General features: G+C 33.7%; 1 protein-coding gene across 3 annotated transcripts; it reads left to right on the top strand.

The window, feature by feature from the left end:
- The first annotated feature begins 5,334 nt into the window (after positions 1 to 5,334).
- On the top strand, positions 5,335 to 12,480 carry LOC136065032 (ultraviolet-B receptor UVR8-like). 3 transcript variants are annotated; one of them, XM_065767683.1, is made up of 11 exons: positions 5,337 to 5,756; positions 6,399 to 6,472; positions 6,847 to 6,931; positions 7,252 to 7,383; positions 7,480 to 7,716; positions 7,812 to 8,048; positions 8,451 to 8,494; positions 10,385 to 10,567; positions 10,954 to 11,044; positions 11,784 to 11,827; positions 12,055 to 12,480. In XM_065767683.1, exons 1-11 carry the CDS (start codon positions 5,537 to 5,539, stop codon positions 12,175 to 12,177), a joined length of 1,470 nt encoding a protein of 489 aa, XP_065623755.1. In that variant the 5' UTR covers positions 5,337 to 5,536; the 3' UTR covers positions 12,178 to 12,480. The 3 variants fall into 3 exon arrangements, with proteins under 3 accessions (XP_065623756.1, XP_065623757.1, XP_065623755.1); XM_065767684.1 differs by lacking the exon at positions 11,784 to 11,827 and having other exon boundaries at positions 5,335 to 5,756; XM_065767685.1 differs by lacking the exon at positions 10,954 to 11,044 and having other exon boundaries at positions 5,335 to 5,756; positions 12,055 to 12,181.
- Positions 12,481 to 13,206: the final 726 nt, after the last annotated feature.

The raw sequence follows: 13,206 nt of genomic DNA, 5'->3' as shown, positions 1-13,206 counted from the left end.
TAGTGACAGAAATATGCTGGGCTAGCTAGGAAGACAATAGAGATGTATATCGTACTTTCTTTTCTAATGAGGACCAAATTCGTTGCAGTTCGTATACAACTCCGAACACCACTAAATTGATTATACAATACAGCCTTATTGGGTTCCCGTTCCAACTTCCATGCACAGTGGAGATTTTATCAACTTGCACTTCTTGATCCATTTATTTTGAAATGCTGATATAACTCAATAATTTTATAGGACATATATGCAAGATAATTATTTGGTAAAACTTATTTTTATCTATTTATTTGGATTCTTATTTTTTCTTCTTCTTAAATTTGGATTCCATACAGAGCCTTATAGTCGGTGGCATTATCTAATTTTTCTATTGTGAAGAAACTGTTTAGTGTTAACCCCTAAGTTCAAATCCTCTTCTCTTTTTAAGTATTTATTGCAAAGAAAAAAAAAATTTAAGGGTCGTGTTTTTGTAAATTTGTTGTGTCTTTTCGATAACATATCATATTACATATATTGATAATGTTTAGAATACTAAAGAATTACTTTACATGGGAGAATGCATGAACTTATGAAACCTCATGATATTTTCAATGGAATGTTTTAAGTTTGAATTCCTTTTCTCTACTTGAATATATTAAACAATTTTCTTGAAATTTGGCCGGCAAATTGGGCTAGTATTATGTATTTATGGATAAATTTTTTCAATGGAAAAAGCCATACAAATCTGAGATGCCAAACAATCCTCTCATTTTGCTTAATTTGTACCATTGTTTCTAATATTATAAAGGGGTTTGGTTATTGGGTGCCCTTAGGGCATTTGTTGAGGAACTATTTTAGAAAAATTTTAATACTACTTTTATGGATAATAAAAAATATATATATAAAAAGTCAAAAAAGTTAGTAACTTTTTTTTTCTTATAAAATATTTTTAAAAATATTTTCTAAACCATTATCCTTAAAACATTCATTAACTTTTCCCTAGTACAAAAAAATGACAGATTGGTATCATAATTATGAAAGATATAAGTGAAAAATATCCTTAAGTTGTTCTTCAATTAATTGAATTCTTGATTTACAAAAAAATTGGTTGAATGAAACTCAATTAATATTCTCAAAGGGCTTATCACTATCCGTGGTCATATTTATTTGAGAACTTGGTACACTTTGGTTATTTGGGCTTGAATCCTGTTCAGCTAATCTAATGCAAGACAGAGTATAGGACTTTTTTTTTTTTGAGTAAGAGTGTAGAACCTTTATATAATTATATGTAATCTATGATGGGTATATGTTTATATCTATGTCCTTTTTCCACTCTTGAAATGTATTAACTTGGTCTCCAAATGTTTTCTAAAAAAGTCAATAATTGGTATGCTAGACAACGATATTAGTTTTACGAAAAAATCTTGTATGTGACGGTTTCATGAGACCCATGTTTCACTGACATGTAGGTTCTACATACTAAGGACTCATATGTCAATAAGACATAGGTCTCATGAAATCGGTATGCTAGACAACGATATTAGTTTTACGGAAAAATCTTGTATGTGACGGTCTCATGAGACCCATGTTTCACTGATATGTGGGTTCTACATACGAAGGACTCACATGTCAATAAGACATAGGTCTCATAAAATCGGTGCAAAAGATATTTTTTTCAGTCTAACAATTGGTACAAAAAGAGAGAGATATTATTATTGTGATAGTTTTGTATGATTTGTAGTTTATTTGTAGTAATCTATTGAGTATATAATAATATTACAATAAATATTTTTTTTTCTTAGAAAAACTGGAAGAAAAAAAAATCCGCCATATTGACTTGTTTTCCAAAAATCGTGAAAAAACGTTTTCCGTTGATTTGTACTTTTCATGGTACCAAATACCAAAAAAGTATGGAAAAGATTTTCCACCAAAACCAACCAGGCACAAGTGTAAAACTATTGCTTTACTGTTTACTACCACCACTCGGGTCATGTTGTTCTATGATGCCACCATTATCAAAACCTGAATTTGCATGGTATTACTCTCATCCTCATCCACCTCCACAAGACATTAGTCCAAAAATTTTAGCTTTCATTTTCTTTTTCAATAATAATAATAATAAAAGAAATAAAGTAAATATATATTATTTTCTCTTTTTTACAAGGCGAACAAAATTCAAATCACACTCCCTTAGTGTTATAATTATCAAATTATTAATAAAGAAAAATACCATGTGATGCAATTAAATTTTAGTTTCCGACTAGAGATGTATATAGAAACACAATGAGGAAATAATGAAGCTCAGAAACCTATAATGTTAGCACTATAATAATAATTTTTTATTATCAGACCAAAATATTATTAAGTTTTTTGTATAAAGGAGTTCGAATTTAAATATTTTATTCAATGATAAAGACTTTATCAATTAAACTAAATTAGAATATGAGGCTCTAATGCAAACGTTTATATGGGACATTGCTCTTATTATTAGTGGTTATATGGATCCGTAAGTAACTGGTCGACCATTGAAATAACAAGACCCGCTACTTTTTCATGGGGATGTTCATAGACCCCATCGAATGATTGAGGGGAGAGACACGTGTTATTGATGGGCCCAGTTACGATATATGCGGCACCAATGTTTTATGGTGCATAAAGCCCAAACGTAGTGGTTTGTCAAGAATAATGGCCTAACGAGTGGCCTCACGGATCCGTACCAGATAGACCACTTATAAATTAGTGGCTTCCCTGTTTTATGAGCTTTATCCAATTATTTGAGCATGGAAGCTTGCCAATCTTCTTTTTGGGCTGGGCCTGTGGGCCAGTTGTGTCACAATGAAATGCTAAAAATCCAATTGACTCAGAAGCTAGTGAGCCTCTATGGATTCACACGCTGAGACTGAGACATACACACTTGGATGAATCACGAGGCTGAGATTTCGTGCCATTTATGGTTATTTATTTATTTATTATTATTTTTTTTAAGGTTTTAGGTTGGTTATTTCCATGAAAATGCAATAAACACTTATAATTTACTCAATATCCAAGATCAAAGTGTGAAGATGTTGCTCAAACAAGTCAAACTATTAAGATTTTAGGATTTCGACCATCGTTCAATCATCATTCAATTGATTGAAATCTAGGTTTTGACAACTTTTTGACTGCAGCACTTGTCTACATCATAATTCAAAGAAGTTGAGAAATTGTCCTATGATGCTTCACATCGTAATAAGTCTAATGATAAAGACACGAAATCTTCATGCATGTGGTTTTAGTCCTCCAATATTTCCTGAATTATGGTACCAAAATAATTCAATTACATTTATTTTTAGGTAACCTTGCAGACAGAGCAAAAATTTGGATTACCTCACACCGACAAGTTCTTAGCCTTTTTTAAATTATTTTTTGAAGTCTTTAGGGACAGTTTTTATATTTTTGGTTGGTCTGGGGGAGGAAAAAAAAGTGCTCAACTAATGATCTTTCTTCAATTATTATTGTCATTTTGGCCTAAAATCCAAAGATCTGAGACAGTGAGGCGTGAATGGCTCATCCAAAGCCTTAAGCAAGAACAAAAGAATAAATAATTCCTACTCTTGATTTCTTTTTTTGGGCTAGACTTATATAAGGTGGACAATATCTATTATACACTGTTCTAATATACACAAAGAATACACAATTCAATAATTATTTTTTTTTTTTTTTTTGAGGAAGTACACAATTCAATTTTTGAATTGAAATCGTGTCTTGAAGTTACCGACTAACTTATAATGGCAATTACTAACTAGACATGCTAGTCATTACCCTTGGACCTTGACTAGTGTTTCGTGAGTGTTTGTATAGGTGACCTTTTTTCCTGACTTGAGTAGGACTTACACAAATAAAGAAAAGACTTTAATTATTATTAATAAAAAAAAATTGTCTCATGGCATGGGTCGATAATTTAGTGGCTTTGAACATTTACCAAGATTTTGTCATTATCACCTATTTTAACAGTATTACAAACAAGGTTAAAACAGTCAAAGTCATTGTTAATAATTTATATATCTTGCCTGAAACAATGCTCCTATGTGTACAAAAAGAGACATGTTAGTGTTATTTATTATTCATTATAAATAGCCAAACCAAAGTTCCAACATGACCAAAAACAGAAATTTCAATATTATTTTATTTTTCATTTTGCTAAGTGTTAGTGTAGTGATATCCATTATTATTATTATTATTATTTTGTGAATGGAAAACTTGAACAACATTGATTATCATTATACCAATAAACATATGCCACATCTTGATGTCAGTTGTGACTTGTGATCATCATTTGTCTCACTCTCAAATGCTAGAATCATACTACAAAGATTTGATTTGATATAGTCACTTGTTGCAATTTAGACTCTTTCTACCATTGGTTATAAATGCACGAACCAATTGGTTATAAATTGCAACTTGTAATAAAATTTATTACCCTTCTAAAAAAAAAAAAATTATTGCTAAACTATGTACTTAGGGTGTTAAAAATTTGATATTGCAACTACTATAGATTTTATTACATAGACTTTATAAATTGATCAATAAATATTTTAAAACTCAAAAAAAGAAAAAACATTTTAAATCATATTTTGTTGTTTAAGTACAGTTTAGGAAGGGTACCAAATTAAACCTATTATTTCAGTAATAACAAATGATATATTAAGTTGAAAGATAACATATTAAACTCTAAAAAAAAATCTCATTCCACTGAAGACAAGTTATAGTTTTTTATTTTTTATTTTTATTTTTTATAATTTTTTTATTACGAAGACAAGTTATAGTTTAATTTGTAACTTTTTTTATGCATTAAGATTTAACATGTTATTTTTGAAATTATTGCATTTTGTTACACCACTAGGCTCTGACTAGAGAATTTAAAATATATCTTTCTCAAAAATATAATTATTTAATCATTAATGTGATAACTTAATTTTTGTAATAAAATTTCCACACCAAAAAAAAAAAAAATGTCATTTGTCACAAAAACCAGAGGGACCCACGCCCGACCTGTGACTACATTTCGCAATCGAGCCACCCTCGTCCCTACACGTGTCATGTCGAATGATTGGAGCCCGCATCCGAGCCGGACACGTGGCAAGAAACTGTAGGGGACACGCCAGTACCCTTCTCCTCTCGTGTTTTAAAGTTAACAACCTTCCAGAAACTTCCGACCAAGTACTGGTTACCAGTGGACCAAAAATCTACCGGCCAGAAATTGGCCACGTGTCCATTACAACCACGTGAGCTTCCTACGTGGCACACCCCATTACCCTGAGAATGATACGCCCCTTTTTTAAGGCACAAAGCAAAATTTCACTTCTCATTCAATTAATGAAACAAAGTCCAACTCAATTTGAAAATGACCAAAACTCTCACAAACCGAACACAGACAGACACTAATAATAAGTGTTAATTTTTTTGGTGTACTTCATAATATTAATATCTTTCTTTCTTTATCTCTCTCTCTTTTCCTTTCCTTTCATTTCGTTTCCTTTCTTTTCTTTTCGTTTCCTTTCCACTGTTTGGTTTGGAAATGAATGGAGCGGGAATCGGAGGAGGAGAAGAAGAGGCGGAGAGAATGGAAGTGATTAGGGAGAAATTGGTGTACATGTGGGGGTATTTGCCCGGAGCTTCGCCGCAGAGGTCGCCGTTGATATCGCCGGTGGCTGTTAGGGTTCCGGCCGAGACCGTTGGGGGGGACTCCTGGAAAGATGTTTGCGGTGGCGGTTGTGGTTTCGCCATGGCCATTTCTGGTGCTTTTCTTACCTCTTTCTAACTAATTTTTGTTTTTTGGTTTAAGCTCAATTTGATTTATTTTTGTATTTTTTTTAAAGTTTGTGGTTTATTTGGGAATGTCGTTGATTGTGTATGGTGATTGACGGCGTTGATTGTGGCATTTGACGCTGTTTGGTTGCCGAGAAAATGTGACTAAAGGATTGGGAAAAAAAAATGTTTTTTATTTTATTTCAATTCGTTAAAAGTGGGGCCGACAATTTTATTTTATTTTTAGTTTCTACTGTTGGTCTTTTTTATTTTTATTTTTATTTTTTCTCTTGCAACTTATTCTCTTTCATTTATAGTTCCCAAATTAATACTACTTTTCTCTTGTACTAAATTCTAGTTGGTGGCTTTTTTTTCTTCTTTTGGGCACTTTGAAGCTTCAATGTCTGGGACTTTCATATCATTAATAGCTTAATTGACTTTTAAAGTTCAAATTCAGAGTAAACCTGTTGTTTTGCATTCATAGTGATTGAGTCTTTCTATGGTTGCTTACAGAATTTTGAGTTTAGTTAGCTTAAAAGTTAAAACTTGTGTTTATAAGTGTAAATTTTGTTACATTTAGCTGCACTTATAGTGATTTTTTTATTATTATATTTTTTTAATTTATAAATCAGATTCCGGAAAGCTCATTACATGGGGTTCAACAGATGATCTTGGGCAAAGCTATGTGACATCTGGGAAGCATGGGGTATGCAGCAAAAGTTAATCTTTAGTTCATAGAGTACTAAATTTTTTTCTTAAACAAATAAGTAATAGCTGAATAATGGCTTAGCCTTATTACACTGGAAGCATAAAAGAGATACTCGAGGGAAGAAAAGAAAAGAAAAGAAAACTAGGATATATATTTGTTAAGATTTCTGAAAAAAATGAGGAAGAGGCAAAACCTGTTATTGCTCTTATTCAATCGAAGAGTGGCATCAAAAACTGAAATATATGTTTAAGCAATGAGACTTAAGTTCCATGAAAGGTCTTGGCATTTTTGTCCCACCAAATGCACCACATGACAACTACCATCTTTTTATTTATTTATTTGTACTAACATAAACTTTTCTACTTGTTTAGGAAATTCCAGAGCCATTCCCTCTCCCAATGGAAGTTTCGGTAGTGAGAGGTGCTGCGGGTTGGGCACATTGTGTTGCAGTTACAGGTAATTTTGATTTCCTTGTTGTGGTGCTTCAGTTAAGAGGGGGAAAAGAAAAGGAAGACTCTTTTTAGGTAATGAATGAAGGGTTTAGAAACATCTAAGCAATTGGTAACTGATTTTTTTGATTAGTAAATTCTTAAAAATATGTCACGGGGGTGCAAACCAAGTTCAGAAAAAGAATACAGGAATGATCCAGCCTATAGAAGCTGTTGGTAACTTATTGAAATATAGAAGCCAGTCAATTCACCCATGTCTAATAGTGCTCTGTGTAATTTACTCTGCCTGGAGGCATTTAGTGAGTAAGTTTTCTTGTTTATATACAGAGAGTGGAGAAGTATACACATGGGGATGGAAGGAGTGTGTTCCCTCCGGGAAGGTCTTTGGCGACCCATTGTTGGGTGGGAGCTCTGAAAAGGATGTATTTGAAAGGCAGAGTTCATTTTTGACAGAGCAAGGTACTTTCAGCAATTAGGCATCTTTACTATGAATTATGAAAGTGGAGAGAGGCTTGTAGTCCTTACTGCTGACTATTTGAGTTGGTTCTCTGACAGTGAGCCCTCGCTCTCAAGGCTCTCGATCAAGTGGCGGAACTGTATCTGGCACTGCTGCTAAAGGAGGTGGAGAAGAAAGTACAAAACGAAGAAGAATATCATCAGCAAAGCAAGCAGCCGAAAGTTCATCTTCTGGTGATGAAACTCTCTCAGCTTTGCCATGCCTTGTAACACTAAACCCTGGAGTAAGAATAGCTACTGTTGCTGCTGGGGGGCGTCATACTTTAGCATTGTCAGGTGATTTAACTATGTTCTAAATTATTGTTAAGACACAGTTTTATGCATAGTTGTCTTTGTATTCTGGTCACGATATTAATTTTCCCAACTTTCAGATATTGGACAGGTGTGGGGTTGGGGTTATGGAGGTGAAGGGCAGCTTGGTTTGGGCTCCCGGATACGTATGGTTTCCTCTCCTCATCCTGTACCTTGCATAGAGTCTCCTTATGTAAAAGATAGATCCACAGCACTCTCTAGAGGAAGCATGGGTTCTGAGGGACAGGGTTTTAGAGCTCCTGGAAGTTATGTAAAGGGGATTGCTTGTGGAGGGCGACACAGTGCTGTAATTACAGGTATTATTACGAACTAGTTCTACCTTTAGGTATGAGGTCATGAGCATTCATGCTGGATCCTCTCTGATATTGTTACTTTGAAGCTTTTATCTCATCTAATTACCTGTTCATATATGCATATTCTCCGGCTCTTGTGTCTGTTACAAATTTATGATTCTACTGATACATGAATTTTGAAAGGGAGTTGGCCCAGTTGGGTTCAAATTTACAGAAATAGGCTGGAATTTACATTTTAGATTAGTACTTTGGTAATTAAGTTTCATATATAGTATGTTTGATATTTACGTAGTACTACCGAGATGAACTGGTTGTTGCAATGCCCATCTGTTTCTATTTGGCCATCTATATGTGGTCAATATGACCTATCCTGACGTTTTTCATTTACCCCTTTTTGCACTACAGATGCTGGAGCCCTGCTTACTTTTGGTTGGGGAATGTATGGACAGGTGAGTTCTTCTGGACAAGGAATCTTTTGTGTTGGATGCTTAGTGTCTCATGCTTTCTCTTCATGAAATTTGGCAGTATTTATTTTATATAAGTATTAATTTAGCAGTATTATTATTGTTGTAATATTATTATTTAAATAGAAATGCTAATTTTTATGGTTCAATGATCAACAAATATATGTAAGCTAGTCATGTGGTTCACTGGATCTGATCTGACTGCTTATCTGAATTTGGATGTTGATCACTCTAAGGTTTAAAATGATATTTGCAAAATCTTCATTACGCAGAAACTTTTTTTTTCTTCCTTCTCTCTCTCTTTCTCTCTCATTAAATGAGTGTAGCTAAAATGAGAATTTGTTAAAGATGGATAAGTGGAAATACAAGAAAAGATAAGATTCAAAATGAGAAAATTCTCCTAAAGGTAGGGGTAGTCCCTAATGATGAGAAGATGAGGGAGAGTTTATTGAGATGGTTTGGTCTTGTGTAGATGAGTGTAAATAATGCGCTAGTTAAGAAGAGTGAGTTAATCAAATTAAAACAATGAAAAAAAGGTAGAGGAAGACCTAAAATAACATTAGTAGAAGTAGTAAAAAATGACATGTTAATTAAGGAGGTGACAGAGAGTATAGCTTTGGATGAAATAGAATGGTGAAAAATAATACATGTAGTCGACCTTGTTTAGTCTATGGAGGATTCATAGCTGCCCTTAAAGTTATGGGACTGAAGATTGTTGTTAATGAAGCAATCTTATTATGATGTAGGATAAATTTGATTGAATATGCTGCATAGTACTAGCTATATGTCATATTGTTGTTGAAGGGATTCAATGTTCGTTTGGGATGGGTTGAGATTTTTAGTTTATTTGCAATTTTAGCTTATTTTTGCTACTATTCATAGATTTTACTGCACTTTTTGATACCATTTATGAGTCCCATTGTACTATTCAACTTTTTTTAAACTTTTTTTTTACATTTTCAGCAAAAAGTTTTCAGTTTCAGCTAAATAAGCTGTTCCCAAACGGACCCTTAATGTGTCACTTATTAAAACCTTGATAAATACATAACTAAAGCAATTCATATAGTCCAAGTACTATGATCTAGCACAAGTTCTGTTAACCCAAACTCCTTGGGGTGAGGGATTATTTAGTTTATATCATGAGTTGTAATGGTCTCTTAATTTGTTATCGCAATTAATAATATCATCTTTAAAATTTCTGAATCATTACTTGCCTATTTACTTAACATGCGACCCAAAATATGGTTGGTCTTGAATCCATAACCTGACCCTCCACCTTTCTCTTAAAAGGGTAAGAGGAGTCCTTTGACCTACAGCGCATTAGCGCAAAACTGCAACATATTCATCGAAGCATTCTATTAGCATTATTTCAGTCATAGAAGGATGTCTCTTGCTTAATACTAAGTTCTTCTTTATTGAGAACCTTATTACCCAATCTTTTGAGTTTGTACAAAGAACAATGCTCTGGATTGAATCATGTCTGCTGCTTTGCTTGATATGGGGGAATTATTTATTACATGTTTCTGCAAAATTGATTTCTTGATTGTGAAAAGCATTGGGTTTTGGCTTCAAAATTATACAACCAAACTGCCCAAATCATATACTCTTCTACTTCAGCTGGAATTTTTGAAATTTAATCCTTATATCAATCCCTGGCATTGCTTAGAGTCCCAACTTTTAACTATTCTCAGGATTAACATGTAGGTAAAGTAGAAATTGATGGAGAAAAGCACTGTAGATGTTCAAGATGAGGTTCACTCAAAAAGGGATAACCTATTCTATTCCTTTTCAACGTTATTCTCTCTTTTAACTCTCTTGTTTTGGCTAACCATGATAAAGTAGTAAACTGTTTGCTTTTCTCATGTCTTTGTCAAGTGTGGGCAAGGAAGTACGGATGACGAGTTAAGCCCAACTTGTGTGTCTTCCTTACTTGGTATCCGGATAGAGGGTGTTGCTGCAGGACTGTGGCACACAGTCTGTATATCTGCTGATGGTGATGTGTACACATTTGGTGGAAATCAGTTTGGGCAGTTGGGAACTGGTGCTGATCAAGCTGAGGTATACTCACTTATTCTTCAGTTTATGAGTTCTCTCTTGTAAGTTACAATAGAGAGACAATGATATTCTCATCATATCACATGGTATTGCTAGTGGTACATGATATGTTTGTTTAGATTCCTATCTTAGAATTCTATGCAACAACCTTTGTTAATCATACCATGGTTTGCAATGGTGTAGAATCCTAGCTTGACAATCTGGTGAATGAACTATCCTGATCATGCTAGTTCTTGTTCATATCTTTATCTTATAATGTTGAAATTTGGATGGCTTTGATTAATTAAATTAGGAGCCAAGGATCTCTACCTAACTTTCATTGTTGAGAAATTATATCCCTTGGGGGATTTTTTGCAATTAACTTCAGTATTTCCTGGATTTAAAACCAGACTATTCCAAGGCTATTGGAAGCTCCAAGCTTGGAAAATCTGCACGCAAAAATTGTATCTTGTGGGGCTCGTCACAGCGCCTTAATTACAGGTATGCCACAATGGATTTGTGTAGGCCTCCATAATTTCTTTTTGCTGAGTGCTACCTGGAAACCACTCTTAGATCCACGAACATGTCATGTTTATGTAAATTTGAACACTGCAAGACTTTGGCTTTATGCATCACACACCTCCACCAATCCACATCAAAAGGAAAACAGAAAAAGAAAAGGAAGAATCTTGGGTGTATTTTATTGTTCCCTTATATCAGTACTGAATCCAGGAGTGGGAGTTAAATGAAAATACCACAAAATTTTCTGCAATACTTTTAATATGTTTGCTCATATAAAGTAATTTCTACATTATTTGGTTACATGTCAAAAATTGCATTCAATATAGTCAGCCTCTAAACTTAGCATAAATATTTCCTTTTAGAAAAATCCAGCTAATTAGGAAATTTCTTAATATTGGGATAATGGAGTGGAGAAAACACCAAATAAGCTAGAACTCACTACTCGATAGACTGAGATTTTACTTTTGTGATTGCAAATAGTGGTATGGTGTCAATTAAGGTCTTTGAAAGATCCATTTGCGAAAGGCTTAGAGGGGTGAATTGATAGTCATATTCCATGTTTTACTTTGTTGGTGAGTCATGCGCAACAAAGCTAATTGCTACCCGGTTGCAACTAGATCTCATTTATGTGAGAATTTTAGCTTTAATGATTTGATGCTTACAAGTGCGTAGTTATTGATATACCTGTTGACTTACTTCTTGCCTCTGTTTTTTGAAGAGGATGCAAAAGTATTCTGCTGGGGTTGGAACAAATATGGCCAGGTATATAAAGCTTGGACTGATCAATCATCAAACCAGGGTTTCCAGGACACCTCACTGCATTGATAAAATTGCATTGTTTTGTATTTCATATCAAATGAAATGAGTTTTTAAAATGTTTTACAGCACTTAAAAAGGACCAAGTTATCCTAGGGAATGGAATTTAGCATTATTTGGTTTCCACTTCCATACTTTAGAACTAATTGAGAATCTTTGCGTGCATTTAACAGCTTGGGTTGGGCGATGTAATCGACCGCAACATTCCTTCTCAAGTCATTATTGATGGTGGTGTCCCTAGAAATGTTGCTTGTGGCTGGTGGCACACCCTTCTTCTTGCTGAATCACCCACTTGAATTCCAAACTTGCTGGAGGCCTTGGCACAATTTTGTAGTTAGCAGTTGTTTAGATAGGTAAATTATTTAGTTATATGTGTATGTACATACAATAGCCTGTAACATATACATATATGTTTGTGCTCATTCTTTGACGTCTGATGTTCACCATCACTGGCACTATTTTTAACAACCGTTGCGAGAATGAAGCATCGGTTCCAAGATGTGCAAAATTGTTAATCCTTAATGTATGGATCTATTTAGGTAATTGAACTTTATGATGTAATGAAATCAGTTGTATTTAAACTTTGTAATTTTTATGTATGGGGGTGCTTTTGGATTTCCTCCATTATATATGGAATAATGGAATTTGGAGGATGTTTTGCATTGTATCACCTAAATGCAAATTTGCCTGTCTTCTATTACGATCCAAATTCAATTCCAAGTTGAGTAGATCCAGAGGTGTCTCCTTCGGTCCTTTCCTATTCCTTAATGGAGGGTAAAACAGTAAAACAGCACCATAAAATTTTAGTTATGTTTGGTGGGATGGAGATGTTACATATCATGGTCTTCAAGACTAGACTAGAAAGAAATGGTTCTCCACTCTACTTTCTTTCCAGTTACGAACTAATGAATTGATGGTGATTTGTGATATATATTATGAGATTTAAAAAAAAAATCTCCAAGTGAATAATAAAAATGAAATAAACTGAAAGAAAAGAAAAACAGACCATCACACAAAAGAGAACATTAAGAATTTATGCGGTAGCTTCCGTCCATGGCAGCCTAGCCGGTGACGAGTAGAAAATTATATTAACAAATATGGAGTGAGGGTTTTTTTTTTTGAATAGAGAGAGAGGGGTTATTATCTAGATTTAATTTCCTAATATAATTCGAGGTTTATAAAGTTTCTCTTGATAAAACTTGTAGGATAACATTAAAAGATACAAAAAATTTCACCAACTTATTAATTTTTCATTTAAGTTCTCATTTAATGATAATAAAATTTTTGCCCACCCAGCAATAACAATAAAGAATAATTCTTAGGTA

Source organism: Quercus suber, unplaced genomic scaffold (genome assembly GCF_002906115.3).
Source record: "Quercus suber isolate HL8 unplaced genomic scaffold, Cork oak 2.0 scaffold_834, whole genome shotgun sequence".
NCBI lineage: Eukaryota > Viridiplantae > Streptophyta > Magnoliopsida > Fagales > Fagaceae > Quercus > Quercus suber.
This window is presented reverse-complemented; position numbering and strand designations above follow the sequence as displayed.